Source organism: Phyllostomus discolor, chromosome 6 (assembly GCF_004126475.2).
Source record: "Phyllostomus discolor isolate MPI-MPIP mPhyDis1 chromosome 6, mPhyDis1.pri.v3, whole genome shotgun sequence".
In the NCBI taxonomy this organism is placed as follows: Eukaryota; Metazoa; Chordata; class Mammalia; order Chiroptera; family Phyllostomidae; genus Phyllostomus; species Phyllostomus discolor.
Genome location: NC_040908.2, coordinates 137,010,726 through 137,026,217, shown reverse-complemented (window position 1 = coordinate 137,026,217; position 15,492 = coordinate 137,010,726). Strand labels below are relative to the sequence as shown.

General features: G+C 48.2%; 1 protein-coding gene across 5 annotated transcripts in view; it reads right to left on the bottom strand.

Moving 5' to 3' along the window:
• The window catches only part of NAV2 (neuron navigator 2), a 365,536-nt gene that overhangs the window by 241,641 nt on the left and 108,403 nt on the right, over window positions 1-15,492 (bottom strand). For all 5 annotated transcript variants that reach the window (XM_028515602.2, XM_036029138.1, XM_036029139.1 and 2 more), the window contains exon 2: window positions 6,241-6,358. In XM_028515602.2, coding sequence (XP_028371403.1) covers window positions 6,241-6,358 — 118 coding nt within the window. The remainder of the gene's footprint in view (window positions 1-6,240; window positions 6,359-15,492) is intronic.

Genomic DNA, 15,492 nt, shown 5'->3' with positions numbered 1-15,492 from the left:
TCTCTTATACTGCCCCACCTGGGGATTGAACCCATAACCCAGGCATATGCCCTCACTGGGAATCAAACCAGTGACCTTTCGCTTTGTAGAACGATGCCCAACCAACTGAGCCACATTGGTCAGGGCCATTAGCACACACTTTTAAAATACGATGAATGGCATCAAGCTCATTACTTTCCGAAGACCTCCTCTGTCTGGTAAGTTCCGAGCATTTCACCAGTCCAAGCGTCTGTATGGGGAACCTATGCATGTGCACTGGACAGCTGGCAGCCCTACCCATGAGGAGAGAAACGAGCTGCCCAGAAATGTAGATGACTTACCCAAGGTCATGCAGCGGTAGTAGGTCATCAAGGGAATGAAGGTATATACTCCTGCGTGTTTGAACTTCCCTGTTGGGCTGAGAGGCAGCCCAAATGGTGATAGAGAACAAGTTATCAGTTCTCTTCATCTCCAACAGGAAACTCTTCCTGTCTAAGCTTCCTCTTCTCCAATCCCTTTAGTTCATCCTACTTCCTTCTATCTCTCTCCTCTTTTTTCAATTTCTCCCACCCGTTTGCCCCTCCCTCACTCCAATCCCTGCTGGCATCTTCCCTGAGTGACAGCAATGTAAGCAGGACGACGGAGCCTGTGTGTGTCTCTCTCTCGATTCATGCTGTTTATCCCGGCCTTGTAAACCTTTCTAATAACTCACGAAGTTGGTACTGTAGTGGGCTGGCAGGCGACTGCTGAGTCTGGACCGCTCATGACTCAAGAAGATAATCACACTAATAAGAGGTTGAGCACAGAGAGATCCAACCCTCAGTCACTAAAGGAAGGACACGAAAAGGCAGGAGCAAATGCCCATTTCTGCCTACCAGGCAAAAGGCAACAATGAAATAATATGGCCCCAAACAATCCCACTATCTAGGAAGCCCACCTCCAGGGGTGTCTGGAATGGATGAGGACTCAGGAGCAGTGTCTGTGAAAAGCATTTAAGGTTTTCCTTCAAGTCACCTCTGATCATGTCAGTCCCCAACCTGAAAATCAGCTCTTCCAACCCTTGGCTTTTTGTTCTGAGGCTAAAGCCCAGAATTCACTTTCTTGTACCTGGCGACCCTGCCTGATTTTGCCTTGCTGTCGCTCTGGCTCTCTAAGCTCCAACTGTTTTACACCCTATTTCCTCCACCAGGAATGCCCCTCCTGACTGCTTCACCCAGCTAACTCCACCTCACTTGCTCTGAAGTTTGGCTTATAGGTACAATAAACTCCTTGATCCCTATCTCCTCCACCCCCACCCCAATCATGGGTCAGGTTTCACAGCATCACAGGTCTTTTAATCATTATGCCCGATACTCCTCCTGGGTCTAGAAAGAGGCTGTCCTTTAAAGGTACAACCTCCCTGCCTGCAAAGTTTGATGTGCCTTCATTTATATGTGTTCTTTTAAATTTTTTATTTTGAAATAACTTCAAACTTATGGGAAAGTTACAGAAATAGTACAGAGAATCCTTTGTAGCATTTTATTCCCCAATCCAGACCACACAGTGCATTTAGCTGTTCTGTCTCTTTAGTCTTGAACAATCTCCCAGCCTTTCTCGGTCTTTCACAACACTGACATTTTGGAACCGTGCAGGCCAGTTTTGGATTTTTTTTTACTAGAGTATTCCACAATTTGGGTTTGTCTGAGATTCCTCGTGATTAGTTTCAGGTTTTCCATCCCTGACTGAAATTCACCATCAGTGATGCTGTGTTCTCTCGGCTACAACAGCAGGAAGCACGTGACATCCAGCCATCCCTCACGTGTAATGTCATTTTGACCAGCTGGTCATGTCTGGATTCTCCCCGGCGGGGTTACTACATTTCCCCCTTGGAACTAATAAGCAATCAGGGAAGAGACACTCTGAGACCATGCAAATAGTCTGCTTCTCATCAAACTTTCCTCGATTTCAGCACCCATCAATAATTCTTGCCTGAACTAATCTTTCCCATCAAGATTGCAACTCCGTCTACATGTCTCATTCAGCATTCTCCTGCACCGCTGAGCCCTCTCTGCTCTGTGAATGTATCTATTTATTTATCTATCAGTAATGACTTACAGATTCCTATTTTATTTTATGGTTATAATCCATGACCATCCTCAATTATTCTGATGCTCTCATTGTCTCCAATTAGATTGTTGTTACTGTTGTTTTGTAGCCCTAGAGGAGAGACTAATACTTATAGGGAGATATCACCAAGGGGGCAGATTTTGACCTAAGAAAAGAAGAGCTTTTGAAGGATTCCAATTCTCTGTGTTAGATCTAGTTTTCTGAGGAGGTAGTAAGCTGCCCATCACATTAAGTATTTACCAATCTGCTGACTACCTTTCATACAAGCAATTCATGCATCAGGTTGGGGCTTTTAAAGGTCCCTTCTAAAACTTAGAGCTAAGAGTTGCAGCGGAATCCAGGAAAGGAGGAGGGTATGACATACAGTTCCAGAAGAATGTTCAGAAGAATGCTGAATCCCAAGAAGGGGAAACCTCCAAGCCACCTGTTGGAAAAAATTTGATCCAGACTTGCAGAAGCAGGGGATGCAGTGGATAAAATTCTCATCGGTAATCCTTGCTAAATGCTGTGAACCCAGGAAGGAAGATGACTCAGACCCTGGCCCAATCCAGCAGGTGGTGGGATGGTAGAGGAGGGTGTCTCTCCAGCTGCCCGGAGAAGCTAGGAAAGGAATCAGAGAGAAACTGACTTTTCATGAGTGGAGAGGAACTCTCCAGGCAAAGAACCACTAGAATCCTGTCCAGCACAGATGGAGTACCAGGACTCCAATCCTGGGAAAATTTTAGATAGACAGAGAGATAGATAGATTAGATAGATAAATAGATACAGATATATACGTAACATGTATACACTAAGTACATGTACACGTATAAGTATACCTTTTTCCATTTTATTTTAATGGACATGTCAGAGAAAAACATGGACCTCAAAAGTAAAGAGTACAAATTCAGAACCCTGCACTGACCAGGTAGCTCAGCTGGTTAGAGCATCATCCCAATATGCCAAGGTTGTGGGTTCGATCATGGTCAGGGCATGTACAAGAATCAACTAAAGAATGCATAAAAAGCCCTGGCTGGCGTAGCTCAGTGGATTGAGTGCGGGCTGGGAACCAAAGTGTCCCAGGTTCGATTCCCAGCCAGGGTACATTCCTGGGTTGCAGGCCATAACCCCCAGCAACTGCACATTGATGTCTCTGTCTGTCTGTCTGTCTGTCTCTCTCCCCCCTTCCTTCCCTCCCTAAAAATAAATAAATAAAATCTTAAAAAAAAAAGAATGCATAAATAAGTGGATCAACAAATTGATGTCTCTATCTCTCAAAAAAAAGAAAAAAGGTAGCACCCTGATCAGAAAATACTGTTCCTCCTCCCTCACCAAGAGATTTGTGTTCATAAGATATTCTAAGATTAAATTTCTCAACTGGCTGATAGACAATCTAGAGGAGAAGTCACACACAGAGAAGATGCCTGTGTTCAACTGCCTTCTTAGCTCTCCATCCTCTGGGCCTCTGTTCCCCACTCCCAGAGCACAGGCTGTAGGCCCGGCAGTCAGGGTCCACGTGCTGACATCTGGCCTTACTTAGGAATCTCTGGCCAGAGCCAGCCTCTCCTGCAGGGTGAGGGAAAGCAGCGTGGTGGCCTGAGAGGCAGCCTGGGTCACTGGTACTAACTGGAGCCTCTGAAGTTGGACTCCAGTAGCTCCAGGCCTGGAGGGGTGACTGTCTAGGGACACTGATGTCATCCGAAGAGGTTCAGGGATACTTCCTCCTGAGCAACAATAAAAAGTGTGGTAGCTTACATTTCCATAGCATTATGTTTAGTATATTCATGACGTACGTGCTAACATTCATCTCTTCTGGCCCATGACAGACATAACTAATCTATCATGACACACTCTGACACTGATACTGAAGCCTTATCATCGTTCTTCACATACCTTTCTAGGCAGTGCCTACTAAAGCTATCTAGGATATCTCCCTTGCATTTCAGAAGCAGGCATGGCTGTGCCCATTTTAAATATGGGGAAACAGAGGCAGCAGAGGTTAAGTGAGTGTCTAGAGGTCTCACCACTGGGAGGGATGGAGCTGGGATGAGAGCAAGGCACTAACTATCCTTTCCCACTCTCTGTCTTGCTGCCCATGCTGAAAGTGGAGAGGGTTTCTGCTGGAAGCCCTCTGCACAGCCCAAGGCTCGGGCAGGATTGGTCCATGACCCAGCTGAGACAGAGGTCCAAGCCCAGTTCAGATGCAGTCCCCTCTTCCATGAGGACCTTGCCCTGAAGATGCTACTCCTTCCAAGATGACAAGCCTTGTGCATTGCCCCAGCAAGGAGAACAGTGCTGGCCACAGATAGGGCCCCATGACTGGTTCCGGAACTGACTGCAGGGAGGAAGTGGCCTGTACCGAGTTCAGTGCCTCTGGATTGACAGAGGGGTAGAATACAGCCAAGCAAAGAACAGAAGTTTGAGAAGCAGACTCACCCAGCTTAGACTCCCCTTGATGCCTAGTCCTGTGATGCTGAACTACTGGCTCACTGGGCCTCAGTTTCTATATCTGTAAAATGGGATGAATGCTGTCTATTTCATAGAAATGTAGAGAAAATTCAGAGAAATATTTTTAAAAACTTTGTAGGAGAGATGATGACGACGAGGAAGAGGACGGAACAGAAGCAGAGGAATGTGACAGACCCCCGAGACTCCTCTCACTGAAGTTTAAGCCCTTGTACAATACCCTCCCGTTGAGTGTGGCAGGACCTAGGACTTATTTCTAAACAGAATATAGCAAAAGCAATGGGATGCTACATTATATGAGGGTCTTCTCCCCACAAAACACTTTCTCTCTTGCTGACACAAGAAGTCAGTCAAAGTGGCCGTGTTGAGAGACCCCTGTGGCAAGAAGCTGAGAGGGGCGTGTAGGAGTTGAGAAGGGCCTACAGTCAACAGTCAGCAAGAAACCAGGACTCACCGCCTTTAACTGCAAGGAAATAAGTTCCTCCAACACTCTGTGTGAACTTGACCCCTCCCTGTTCAAGCCTCCAGATAACAACTCAACCCTGGCCAACACCTTGACTACAGCCTTGCACAGGTGCCCAGCGAAGTCACACCTGCTCTCCTGACGCACAGAAACTGAAAGATAATGAGTAGACGCTGTTTCAAGCTAAGTTTGTGGCCATTTGTCTACAGCAATGGAGACGAACACAGGGACGGAAGGAAGAGGAGAGGAGGAGACGGAGGACCAACAGAAGCTAGCCTGAAGAAATCACTCTCAGGACAGAGGGAAGCTTCCTTCTCCTTGAGTGGCAGCCAGAGTCCCAAAGTTTCAGCTGAGGGCCCACCTGCCTGTGTGTTCAGGTACAATCCCCAAAGACGCGAGCAGAGCTACCACTGCACGAGGCGACTTCTCGCACTTGAAGGATAAGTGGCTTTTCCACAGCAATACGTGCCCAAGGGGCTGGTGTTTCTTTCTGTCCTTTCCCTGTGCCTCCTCTCTTGGCATCTCTTGGCATAAACTGGTTGCTGCCAGCGACAACCACCAGCCTAATGCCGTATAATTGACCTCCTGCCTCCTCGGTCTGCCCTGAGCAACCAGGCAGGACCACTGGGGCACATTCTGTAAGGCTCACGGCAAAGCTGTGCCCAGCCTCCACCCACGTGCCTTCCTGGATGAACCCTCTGCTCCCCGACGAGGGCCAAAAATCCCACCACCCCACTCCCCGCCCCTAGTGTGAAAAACCAGAACCGGCCCTCTCCAGAGTCTCGTCTTCCGATTTCTCAGACCCAACTAGGGTTGGCAGGACTAAACCAACCCCATGTTGCTTATTTAAAACCTTTAAAATATATATATTTCCAGAGTCACCCACACAAAAACTGCCAACAGAGAAGGGGCGAAAGAGAATTAGAGAGGCAGAAAGGTAGGCAGCAGGAGGTAAGGAGGAGGACAGAGAGCCCCTCCCCAAACCACCAGCACTTCCCTCCAGCCTTGGCCAGTCTTTCTTTTCAAAGGATCAAGATAAGACAGCTACGTGGTGATCTTATCAGGAGAAAGGAGCCAGTAGCCACACTCCTGAGCACAGAACAGTCAGATAAATTCTCAACATGTGTGGCAGAAATACCGCAGTTTTCTTAGAGACTACAGCGTGCCCCTCCCCCTGCCTGACTGGAGCCCTCCTGGGTCTCCCTCCACTGCAACTCATCAATCCCCAGCATAAAATCTGCTCTTACCCACAACCTGGATAATCTGAGCCAGAAGAACGCCGTCTGTCACATCTTGCTGGAGATCCTTGATGAGACGTTTGTGGCCTGATTTGGCTAGATAATGATTGGCCCAGTCCGTGTAGATCTGCAGAAGAGCAAAAAGGCAACTTTAGGAAGCCAGTCGGACCCCATCTGAGTCTGAGGCAGCTGCTTGGGCTGCGCAGCCACCCCCATCCCACTGGTGGGCTGTCCAGGGCCAGCCAGTGCCATTAACATTCAGTGCATTGTACCGAGGGGGCATTCAGCAACCATAGCTGGGCTTTCGCCTATTGAGAGATCCGCCGTCAAGGCTCAGGGAAAAGCTAAAGAAAGCTTCAAAACACGCAGAGGCCTGAATGGGATAGGGGACACGGAACTAAACAGTCCGCGCCAGCCTGCTTGAGAGGCTGAGGCTCTAAATGTGAGAGAGAGGTCCCCCCACCCCGCCTCCACCACCCCGCCCCTTCCCATCTTTTTCTCTTTATTGAGAAAACGTATGGGGAGGTTACCACCCAATAGGCATCTTTTAATGGGCCATTTCTGCGTAAGAAGGGCTATTGAGTTAACCGAGTTCTCAGGAGCCTGGTTCCCTTGGAAAAAAAAAAAAAAGCCGAGTACGAAAACACAGAGCTCCTCAATGACTCTTGTGTGAGTGGAGTTATTGATGGCCTTACAATCACCTCAAATTTAATCTGTTTAACTTAAAAGCCAGGCATCATTTTCACTGTTGGGATTCTGTAAACAAAACCCAGCAAATTACAACATATTTAACCACAGCATTGGTGTAAACTGCACCCTGAAAGGCAGAGGCTGGGTCACCTGTGAGATCAGGAGAGCAGACCCCCTGGTGGATACGGTTGGCCAAAAAGTTTGTTACATTTTTTCCATAAAACAAGAGACACATTTTTCATTTTCACCAATAACTTTATTGATTTGGATATTCTGAGTATGTTGGCTATCTCCCGCTATTGGCCTGTAGTGGGTAGAGGCCAGGGGTGCTGCTAACCATCTTCCAATGCATAAGACAGTCCTTTAGCAAAGAATCACATGGGCAAAATGTTAATAGTACCAGAAAACTTCGCAAACCACTTTCGGCACGTTCAATCAGTCACAACACCTTCTCAATCCACTGCACAAATCTTTTTTAGTATTTCAGTTGCATTTTTACCTTTCTTGAAATAATAAAGCATAATACACTGAAAATGTTGCCTATTTTCTTCCATTTTCAATATTAAAATGACTGCACAAAAATTCACCAATTTTGATTAATTTTTTAAATGCACACTAATATGACAGCTGTCACAATACAATCTAACAAAATTGTTTTAAATGAAGTTAAAGACAACTGAGCGCTACTAGAGCTATCATATGGAAAAAAACGTAACAGACTTTTTGGCCAACCCAGTATCAGACCTGTTCCTCTCAGTCACCCTCACCATCATCACAAAAGATATGTTCTTCCAAACAGGCCAAAAAGCATGAGAAAACTCTCGTTGGAAACTTTGCCCCTAACTGACATAAGCCAAATGCAAACAAAACTTAAAATCTCCTCCCCAGTTTTGAACGCTAAGTTCCGTGCATGAATTTGTGAGAACCTGCAGGCTCTGCTTATCAGCACTTTTCTTGCCCCCAGAGTGACATGGACAAATGACTGTCCAAACAGTAACCATCCTACCTCGCCTGGGCTCTGTATTAGTACCAACAGCAGTTCACATACTAAGCCAAAATGACGAAGGTGGTCATTGCATCTCCCCTGACCTAGCCAGCCTGCCTGAGGCCTCATGTGACTGCGGAGCAGCGGAAGCCCTGCCCTCACCTGGACTCTTGCCCTCCATCCTTTTCTTCTGAACCTCACGCCCCTCTGAAGTAATCTCACACAGTGGGGCCCTCCCCGCCCCTCTGGACTCCCAGAAGGGGTCTGTGGGCCAGGGCCTCAGGATCTTGCAGAGCAGAGCCCTACTGGACAGGGGGCACCTCTGACTGCTCCACCTGGGATGTGAAGGTATCACCCCCAACATGCAAAGGTAGAACTGCACTTTCTATTTCACCAAGATCTGAGGCCGGATAACCCCTGCCCACCCCACTCCCACCTGAGAGCCCAGGCGTCCACTGCAGAGGCCCACAGGCACACTGCACATGGCCACGTGGTCCTAGTTCGTACTTCAAGGCCTCGGATCGGCCTTGAATTCACTTTACTTTTCCCGCCATGACTCTCAAGTTGGCAGAGATCAAAAATCTAATAAGGCAAGACCACTTTTAATTTTGTAAGCACTGAGAGAGCTAAGGAAACGGAGCACCATCTTCATCTTGGTCATCACAGTGGCCGATCTGAAACGTCAATGGTCACTAAATGAAGTGGTTAAGAGGGCAAGAAGGAGGGAGGAAAACACTGAAAGGCAGAGAGGCAGACCTGTGTCCGAGTCCCACTCCCTCAGGCTCCCCGAAGGCAGGGACTGGGGGCTGTTTCGGTCAGTGACGGAGCCCACGTCCCTGTTGTAGCAAGAGGCATATTAGTTCTCAGTCTGCTTCTGTGCATCAGTGGGACCTCAGTGGAGCTATTCTGAGGCTAAGTTTTCTCTTCTCTAAAATGAGATCACTACCATCTACTTTTCAATTATCATGCCATATCATGCCTACTACATGCTGGACACGGTAAAAACATGTTATACCTATTAACTCATTTAATCTTCATTCTGTGGTGTAGATACTAGTATTTGTGTCTATTTTTCAAGGAGAAACTGAAGTACAGAAAGGTAAAGTGACTTGTCCAAGGTCACAAGTAAGTGGAGGAGCCAGGATTTGAACCCATGTTGGCAGACTGACTGCGGAATGCCTTAGACACTACAGGGCTACTTCTCTTAATAAAAATATAAACGCATCTCAAACCATTCATGAAAGGTTTTCTTAGGCTCTGCCGAGGAATGCCAATCAGCCACAAAATTAGGCAGTATAGAGCTTTATTGGGGTTTGTGCGCCCGGGCGACCTTTCTCGGTCCGCACAGTGGGGCAGAGAAAAGCCGCAAGCAAATAGGGAATATGGCGGGGTTTTATTTTGGTTGGCCTTCTTCGTGGGGGCTGGGGATGGGTCCCCTCCGAACAAAGCGGCAACATATCATTGGTGGTTCTGCCCACACCCTGGTTTGACATCAGCCATCTCTTCCGGGTTGTAGTTCAGCCGCCATGTTGTCCTACCCCGCCCATCCTGACAATTCTTCCCTTTCAAGACACACTCTTCTACCCACTCTTCTCTTCAGCTATGTTCTCACTAAAAAATGAAAACTCAAAAACCTAGTTTTCTCTCTTATCTGAATGCCCTTGAGTAAGTCACTCAACTTTTCTGCGTTTCAGTGTATTCAGCTGTAAAATGGGCACGGCGAGGCCTACTATGGAAGGTGGCCGTGATAACTCAAGGAGGTGCCACGTGGAATTCCCTGGCCTGACCCACTCTGGGGCTCAGGAGGCAGAGGCAGCAGAGGGTAAAGAGGAGGGCTTTGGAGTCACAGACTCGCTCTAGATTGCAGCTGCCAGGCTGCCGATCACCTCTGTGCCCTTCGGCCAGGTGTCCTCGTTTGCAGTATGAGGACAATCATCTCTGCATCATCGGGCTAAGAGAAGATGAAATGAGCTGGTGTACACAAAGGATACAGGATATAGGGCATGCTAGGTGTTCAGTAAATAAAAGTAAAAATTAGACATTTACCACCAGCGTTATAAATGGGCCATAACAAAACCAGACACAGCCTCTACCCTGAACCTCCAGGATGCCAACGACCCCCAGGGACTCGCTCCCCTTGTCCTTCACACGGCATGATTTTAAGGGTCTGGAGCATCCCCCACCTGAATCACAAACTATGGTCAACTGTAAAGCAAAGGCAGGCCAGAGACTGGCCAGGCTGGTACACAGAGAGAGGGCTCCCTCCCTAATGAAGACACAGTACACTGACAATGTTCTGTCAATACCTGGGGGCCAGTGGACTCCGGATCTAGAAAGACCTGTGAACTTTCCCACCAGCTATGTCCAAGGGACCATGAAAGCATTCCGATGCTTAACACCAGCAGCCTCAAGACCATCAGGTGAGGTGAGAAGGGGCCATGGACAAGGACACTGCTGAGTGGGACATGATGCTGGTGCCTCCACTCATTCCCTTCTCAGGTGATGAAGGGCACTTTGAAACAGATGCACTGTCTCTAGAACCAGCCTTCTATGTGTCTGGGCAATCCAGCAGGAGCATGCTGTACCGAGCCATGGTGAGGCCGTGCAGGTACCTGGTATGCCGGGGAGAACTTTTAATGTTCCACAGTGGTCAGAAATGGCTCTGCCAAAGAAAAGAACCTCTCTGCCTCAAGCTGCTTAAAACAAGAGCTCTTCTTCTCTCAGCTTCAACCTGCCCACACACCCCTGCCAACTTAATCTCCCAGCGCCCAAATGATCACCTGCTCAGAAGATCATCCGTCCTCCCCACCTCCCACTGAGTTCACATTGTCAGAGGTCACACAGAGATTCAAGGCAGACTTACTGTCTTCTGCTCTTCCCCAGAGCATTTCTGACCCCTTTGCAGAGGGGGTAGTACATGTGGAAGTCAAGAACATAGGCTTTAGAATGGCCCGAGTCAAGCAGGCCCTTGGTTCTGGGCAAATGAATTTCTGTTAACCTTGATTATACCTCAGCTTTATCCTCCATAAGCTGGAGATTATACCAAATACAGCGGTACCTCGGTACTCATTGTTAAGTCATTCCACAACTCATGACAAGTGCCAAAACCAATGAGTACCAAACAAGCACTGAGCAAGTGACGAGTCATAAAGCATTTTCTCTTGCAGGGCAGCGTTCATGACTCAAAAGGTCTAGCAAGTGCACCAAATCCCCAGTGAGCACCCCAAGTGCTGAAACATTCTTTTTCTTGTCAAAATGCAACTAGTACAGGGTTTGATGAGCTCTGAAGCCAACGAGTACCGAGGTATGACAGTGTATTAGAAAACAGGGGCTGGCAAATGGGGGCCTGGGCCAAACCCGTAAGATACCTGTTTTATAAGCCAAGATCTATTGGGACAGTCACACTCATTTGTGGTCATGCTACAATGGCAGAGTTGAGAGACCTTTGGGTCCACAAAGCCTCGAATATTTACTATCCATCTTCTTTACCAAAAAACAAACAAACAAACAAACAAAAAAACACATGCCACTCTGTGTAATAGGGACTGAATGAGATACATGTCTACGCATACCAAGTGTGCGGTGGTAATAATGACAAAGACCCTCCGGAAAATGACACAGCTCACATTCCCCAGTCTCTGATCTCACGCCTCCCCATCCTCTGGAGGGGAGTCACCTGGGGCCACCTTGCAAGGCCCAGTTCCAATGCCAGTCCCTCATGGAGTCCCGTCCGCAGCCTGAGCTGCACCACAGACTGCAAGAACTTGAGGACTTGCTCCACCTTCTCACCTTCACCACCAGATTCAGGCGGAGACCACATCTCACCCATCTTTGCTGCCCTCACAGCGAGGGGGCCTGAGGCAGGAGGTTGGTGAGTGGTTGCCGGGTGGAACTGAACAGAAAGAAAAAGGGCAAATCCTTGGGAAACTGATTACATTTGAGACTTAACTAATGTGGTGTCTCAGCGAATCCTCAACCGGGGATCTCAAATCTCTTTATCGACTGAAAAGGGCAAGGAACTGAGAAAATAAATCACTCCATGGCTCAAGCTCATTCATCAGGACCCAACCAACAAGAATCATCAATTATCTGGAGTTTCCCTTCCCCTCCCTTGTCCCCAGCTCTCAACTTTTTGAATAAGTGAGTAGTCACAAGAACACAATGAGATTTATTTGAAAAACCAGTAGCCACAGGCCACGCTAAGCACTGACATGATTCAGCCCCGTCTCCTTCACTTGCTGTTTCAGTAGCTCATGCAGTGAACACCACTCTTCCAAAGGAGCCCTTGGAAAATAAACTTGCAATGTCCCCAGGCATCGAACACAGACTCCCTCCAGATCGTAACTCAGCAAAAATGGAGCTGGGTATGTGCGAAAGATTTTAAGCGACGGCTCAACTAAAGCATGCAGGGCTTCCTGTCTAAGCCTCGGACATTCAGAATCGACTTCTCCAGAGCTGCTTCTTCCCCCCCCGACTTCTGGGGCCTCAAGGGCTGCTTTTCCTTTACCCTGAGTCCACCTATGTGTGACCTTTCAGTAGAAATGGACAACACAAAGAACCACAATAGGAGGAAAGAACAAAGTCACCATCCCCACCCCCAGCTCCAGATCATCGAACCACACTAATGTCGGAGGCATCTTTCTTATTGCTTTCCCTCTCTGACCCCTTCATCTCCCTGGGCTCACCTGTCTCCCCACCCCTTCTAAGGGGAGACTCGGTGCTCCAGAAGCCTGGGTGTGGGAGAGAGGCTGCTGCCAGAGGCTTGAAGGGAAAGCAGGGGGAGGAAGGTGGGGGCAGCTGCAGAGTGCATTTGTTTTGATTCACTTACTCCCCTGACAGAATTTCAAGGAGTGTGTCCATCATTTGTGTGCTTATAATGCCACATCGTTCCACAGTGCACAGGCTGGAATCAAAGGGGAAAATTCTGACAGATCCATGGAAATAAAGAACCTGATTAGTTGTAACAAGAAAACTGGTAATAATTGCACACTGTTAAACCAACAAGCATAGTAAGTTTATACTGAATTTAGCCTTCAAATGAAGCATGTAGGGGGAGAGAGGTGTGTGGAAGGGTGGCACTCTAAGCAAGGAGCCCAAGAAACATGCCACAAAACACATGCACCAGAAGCTGGCGCTCTAATGACTCGACTATAAATCCAGCCCAGTGTGCCGGGCAGCCTGGTGGGTCCACAAGGCAGCGCTGACTGTAGGATGCTGTTCCAGGAGTACGGTAAAATGTGTCTCAGAAGGAAACAGCACCAGGAAGGTGAGCGTGAACCAGTCCTTCAGCATCCATGGTGCCTTCTGGTAGATCAACTGTAAAGGGGGCGCTACTGTTTGGCCCCCGTTCAAGATGTCTCCCTCTAGACTTTGGCCACGTCATCAACATAATATTTCCACGACTGAGCAGTACATGGTTGAATGATTTAGTTCTGACTGTTCTGAAGCACAAAAATAATACTGCATCAAGAGCACAGAGCGTTCACCCAGAACCTGAATTACCACAAAGAACAATGATCCAATCATTCACAATTTTAAGAAAATCAAAATGCACTCTTGGTTATCAAGGGAAAAGCCGGTAACACGTTCGCTTTTGCACCCCCAGCATGGAGCAAGGAGTGTGAGCCTGCCCTGCAGGTGCAGCCGTGTGTCCACATGAGCTTTGAACTTCACAGGGTGGGAGGGGAGGCCTGGAACCCACTTTTCCCCTGCTCCCTGGTTTCTCAGAAGGGTCCAGTGCTTCCCAGGGTCCTCGCTGCCACCATACGCATCCCCCGGAGGTCAGTGACTCTCCTTCCACCCCACCTTTGCCGTCTCCAAGTGCGTAACTTCAGTCGTTTGTGTTTGCTCACGCATCACAGCAATCCCAAGGGCAGAGTCCCTGCCGTCTCAGGAGCTGGCGAGGAGGACAAGGGCTGAGATCTGGCTCTGCCTCCCAGCAGCTGCGTGGTCCTAGGCGAGTCACGCTCTGGCTGAGGGTTGGGGTCTCTCACCTGCAACACGGTGATATACAAGGTTGTTTTATGGACTAAATGAGCACATACCTGTAAGTGTCTGGCACACAGGGTTAATAAATGATGTTTATTCACGTTCTAATTAGCAAATTCTTGGCTATCTAAATTCTGGGGGAATAAGTCATTCTAGGTTGCTAAGAGTGTACACTTCTGAGAGCCAAAGATATTTTTTTTCCCATAGGGAATCTTTCCCAAGTGGATTATCATGATCCCTGCTTTTTAAATTAACCCAATTTTGGTTTTCCCTGCTGGCTCCCAGACACCACTAGGAATAACGGTGTATTGATGTACACAAGGATGCTCTTAAGGCTATCAAGTCGCTGGGCCTTCCTTAAAAGATATCTGTGTCCTTTAAAATGGAGTGGGAAGGAAGAGAAAGTACTGTTCACATAAGAGGCTCGATGGGACTTTTGAGTCAATGAGAACAGCCAAGCAGTCAGATTTGGAGGCACTTCTTTGAGCCGCTTCCGGATTCAACAGGGAAGGCCTTTTGGTTCTCTGCTCGTCTCCAGGCAGGTAGGGCTGCTAGAAAGCCAGGCTCTGGGAGTGCAGAGATGTGCCTGACTTCTCTGTTCCCCACCTGCACACCTGTGGAATGGTACCACCAGCTCTCCCTGCCGACACATGTTTTGTAATATGGTTAATGCAAACTTATTTATACCAAGGAGTACACATCTCTATCTGGACCCAGAGGACAGTCAATAGCAGGGGGAAGGGAGGCACCCACTGCTGGTTTCCTCCCTTGTTATCTTCAGCGATCTACTGACCCACGCAGCCACCGGAGATACACCCTGATACCTGCCCACGTGTGCGCTTTTGTTTCAAAGGGACGCACGTATACAATACACGCACAGAGCAAGTAACTAGAGAAAAGGGCAGGGCTTACCCTTAACCCAGATTTCCACGGTGCTCCACATCCCGGCACCATCCTTACTGCTACTTTACCCATGAACATCACGTCAAGATGCACTGCTCAGAGCCACGTACCCACTGTGGCGCATGAAGCAGACGCCGCCCGAGCACCTGCCTGTGCTGGGTCCCGCTCTGGCTGCAGTTCGCTGCAGGGTAATTACTACCACAGGCCCAATGTCTGTGGTGACTGAAGACACCTTCTCAAGGACCGCTTAGGTTCCAAACATGCCTCAACCACTTCCTGGCAGAGTTATCCTGGACAAGTTACCTAAACTAGCTGGGCCTCGGCTTCCTCATCTGTGAAATGGATCAACTGCCTGTCCAGGTTAACGTGAGACTGAACTGAAACAGTAGTCTAACAAGGCCTGGCATACAGCAACGGCTCAGTATGTGAGCTGTGGTGACCATTCCCACAAAGACAATGACATATAATGTAAGCACTTTGCAAACAATGGATTCCTTTAGTCCTCTACTCACTGATGAGGAAGGTTTTGTTTCCCTTGTTTGACAAATGAGGAAATAGAGGCTCCAAGGGATGAAATGACTCTCCCAAATGTCAAGTGACAAGTATGCAGGGTTTGAAAGAAGCAACTCTGGCTCCTAACGATGCCACACCACTACTGAGAGGCCCGCACGGGAACCACCGGCCATCAAAGGTCA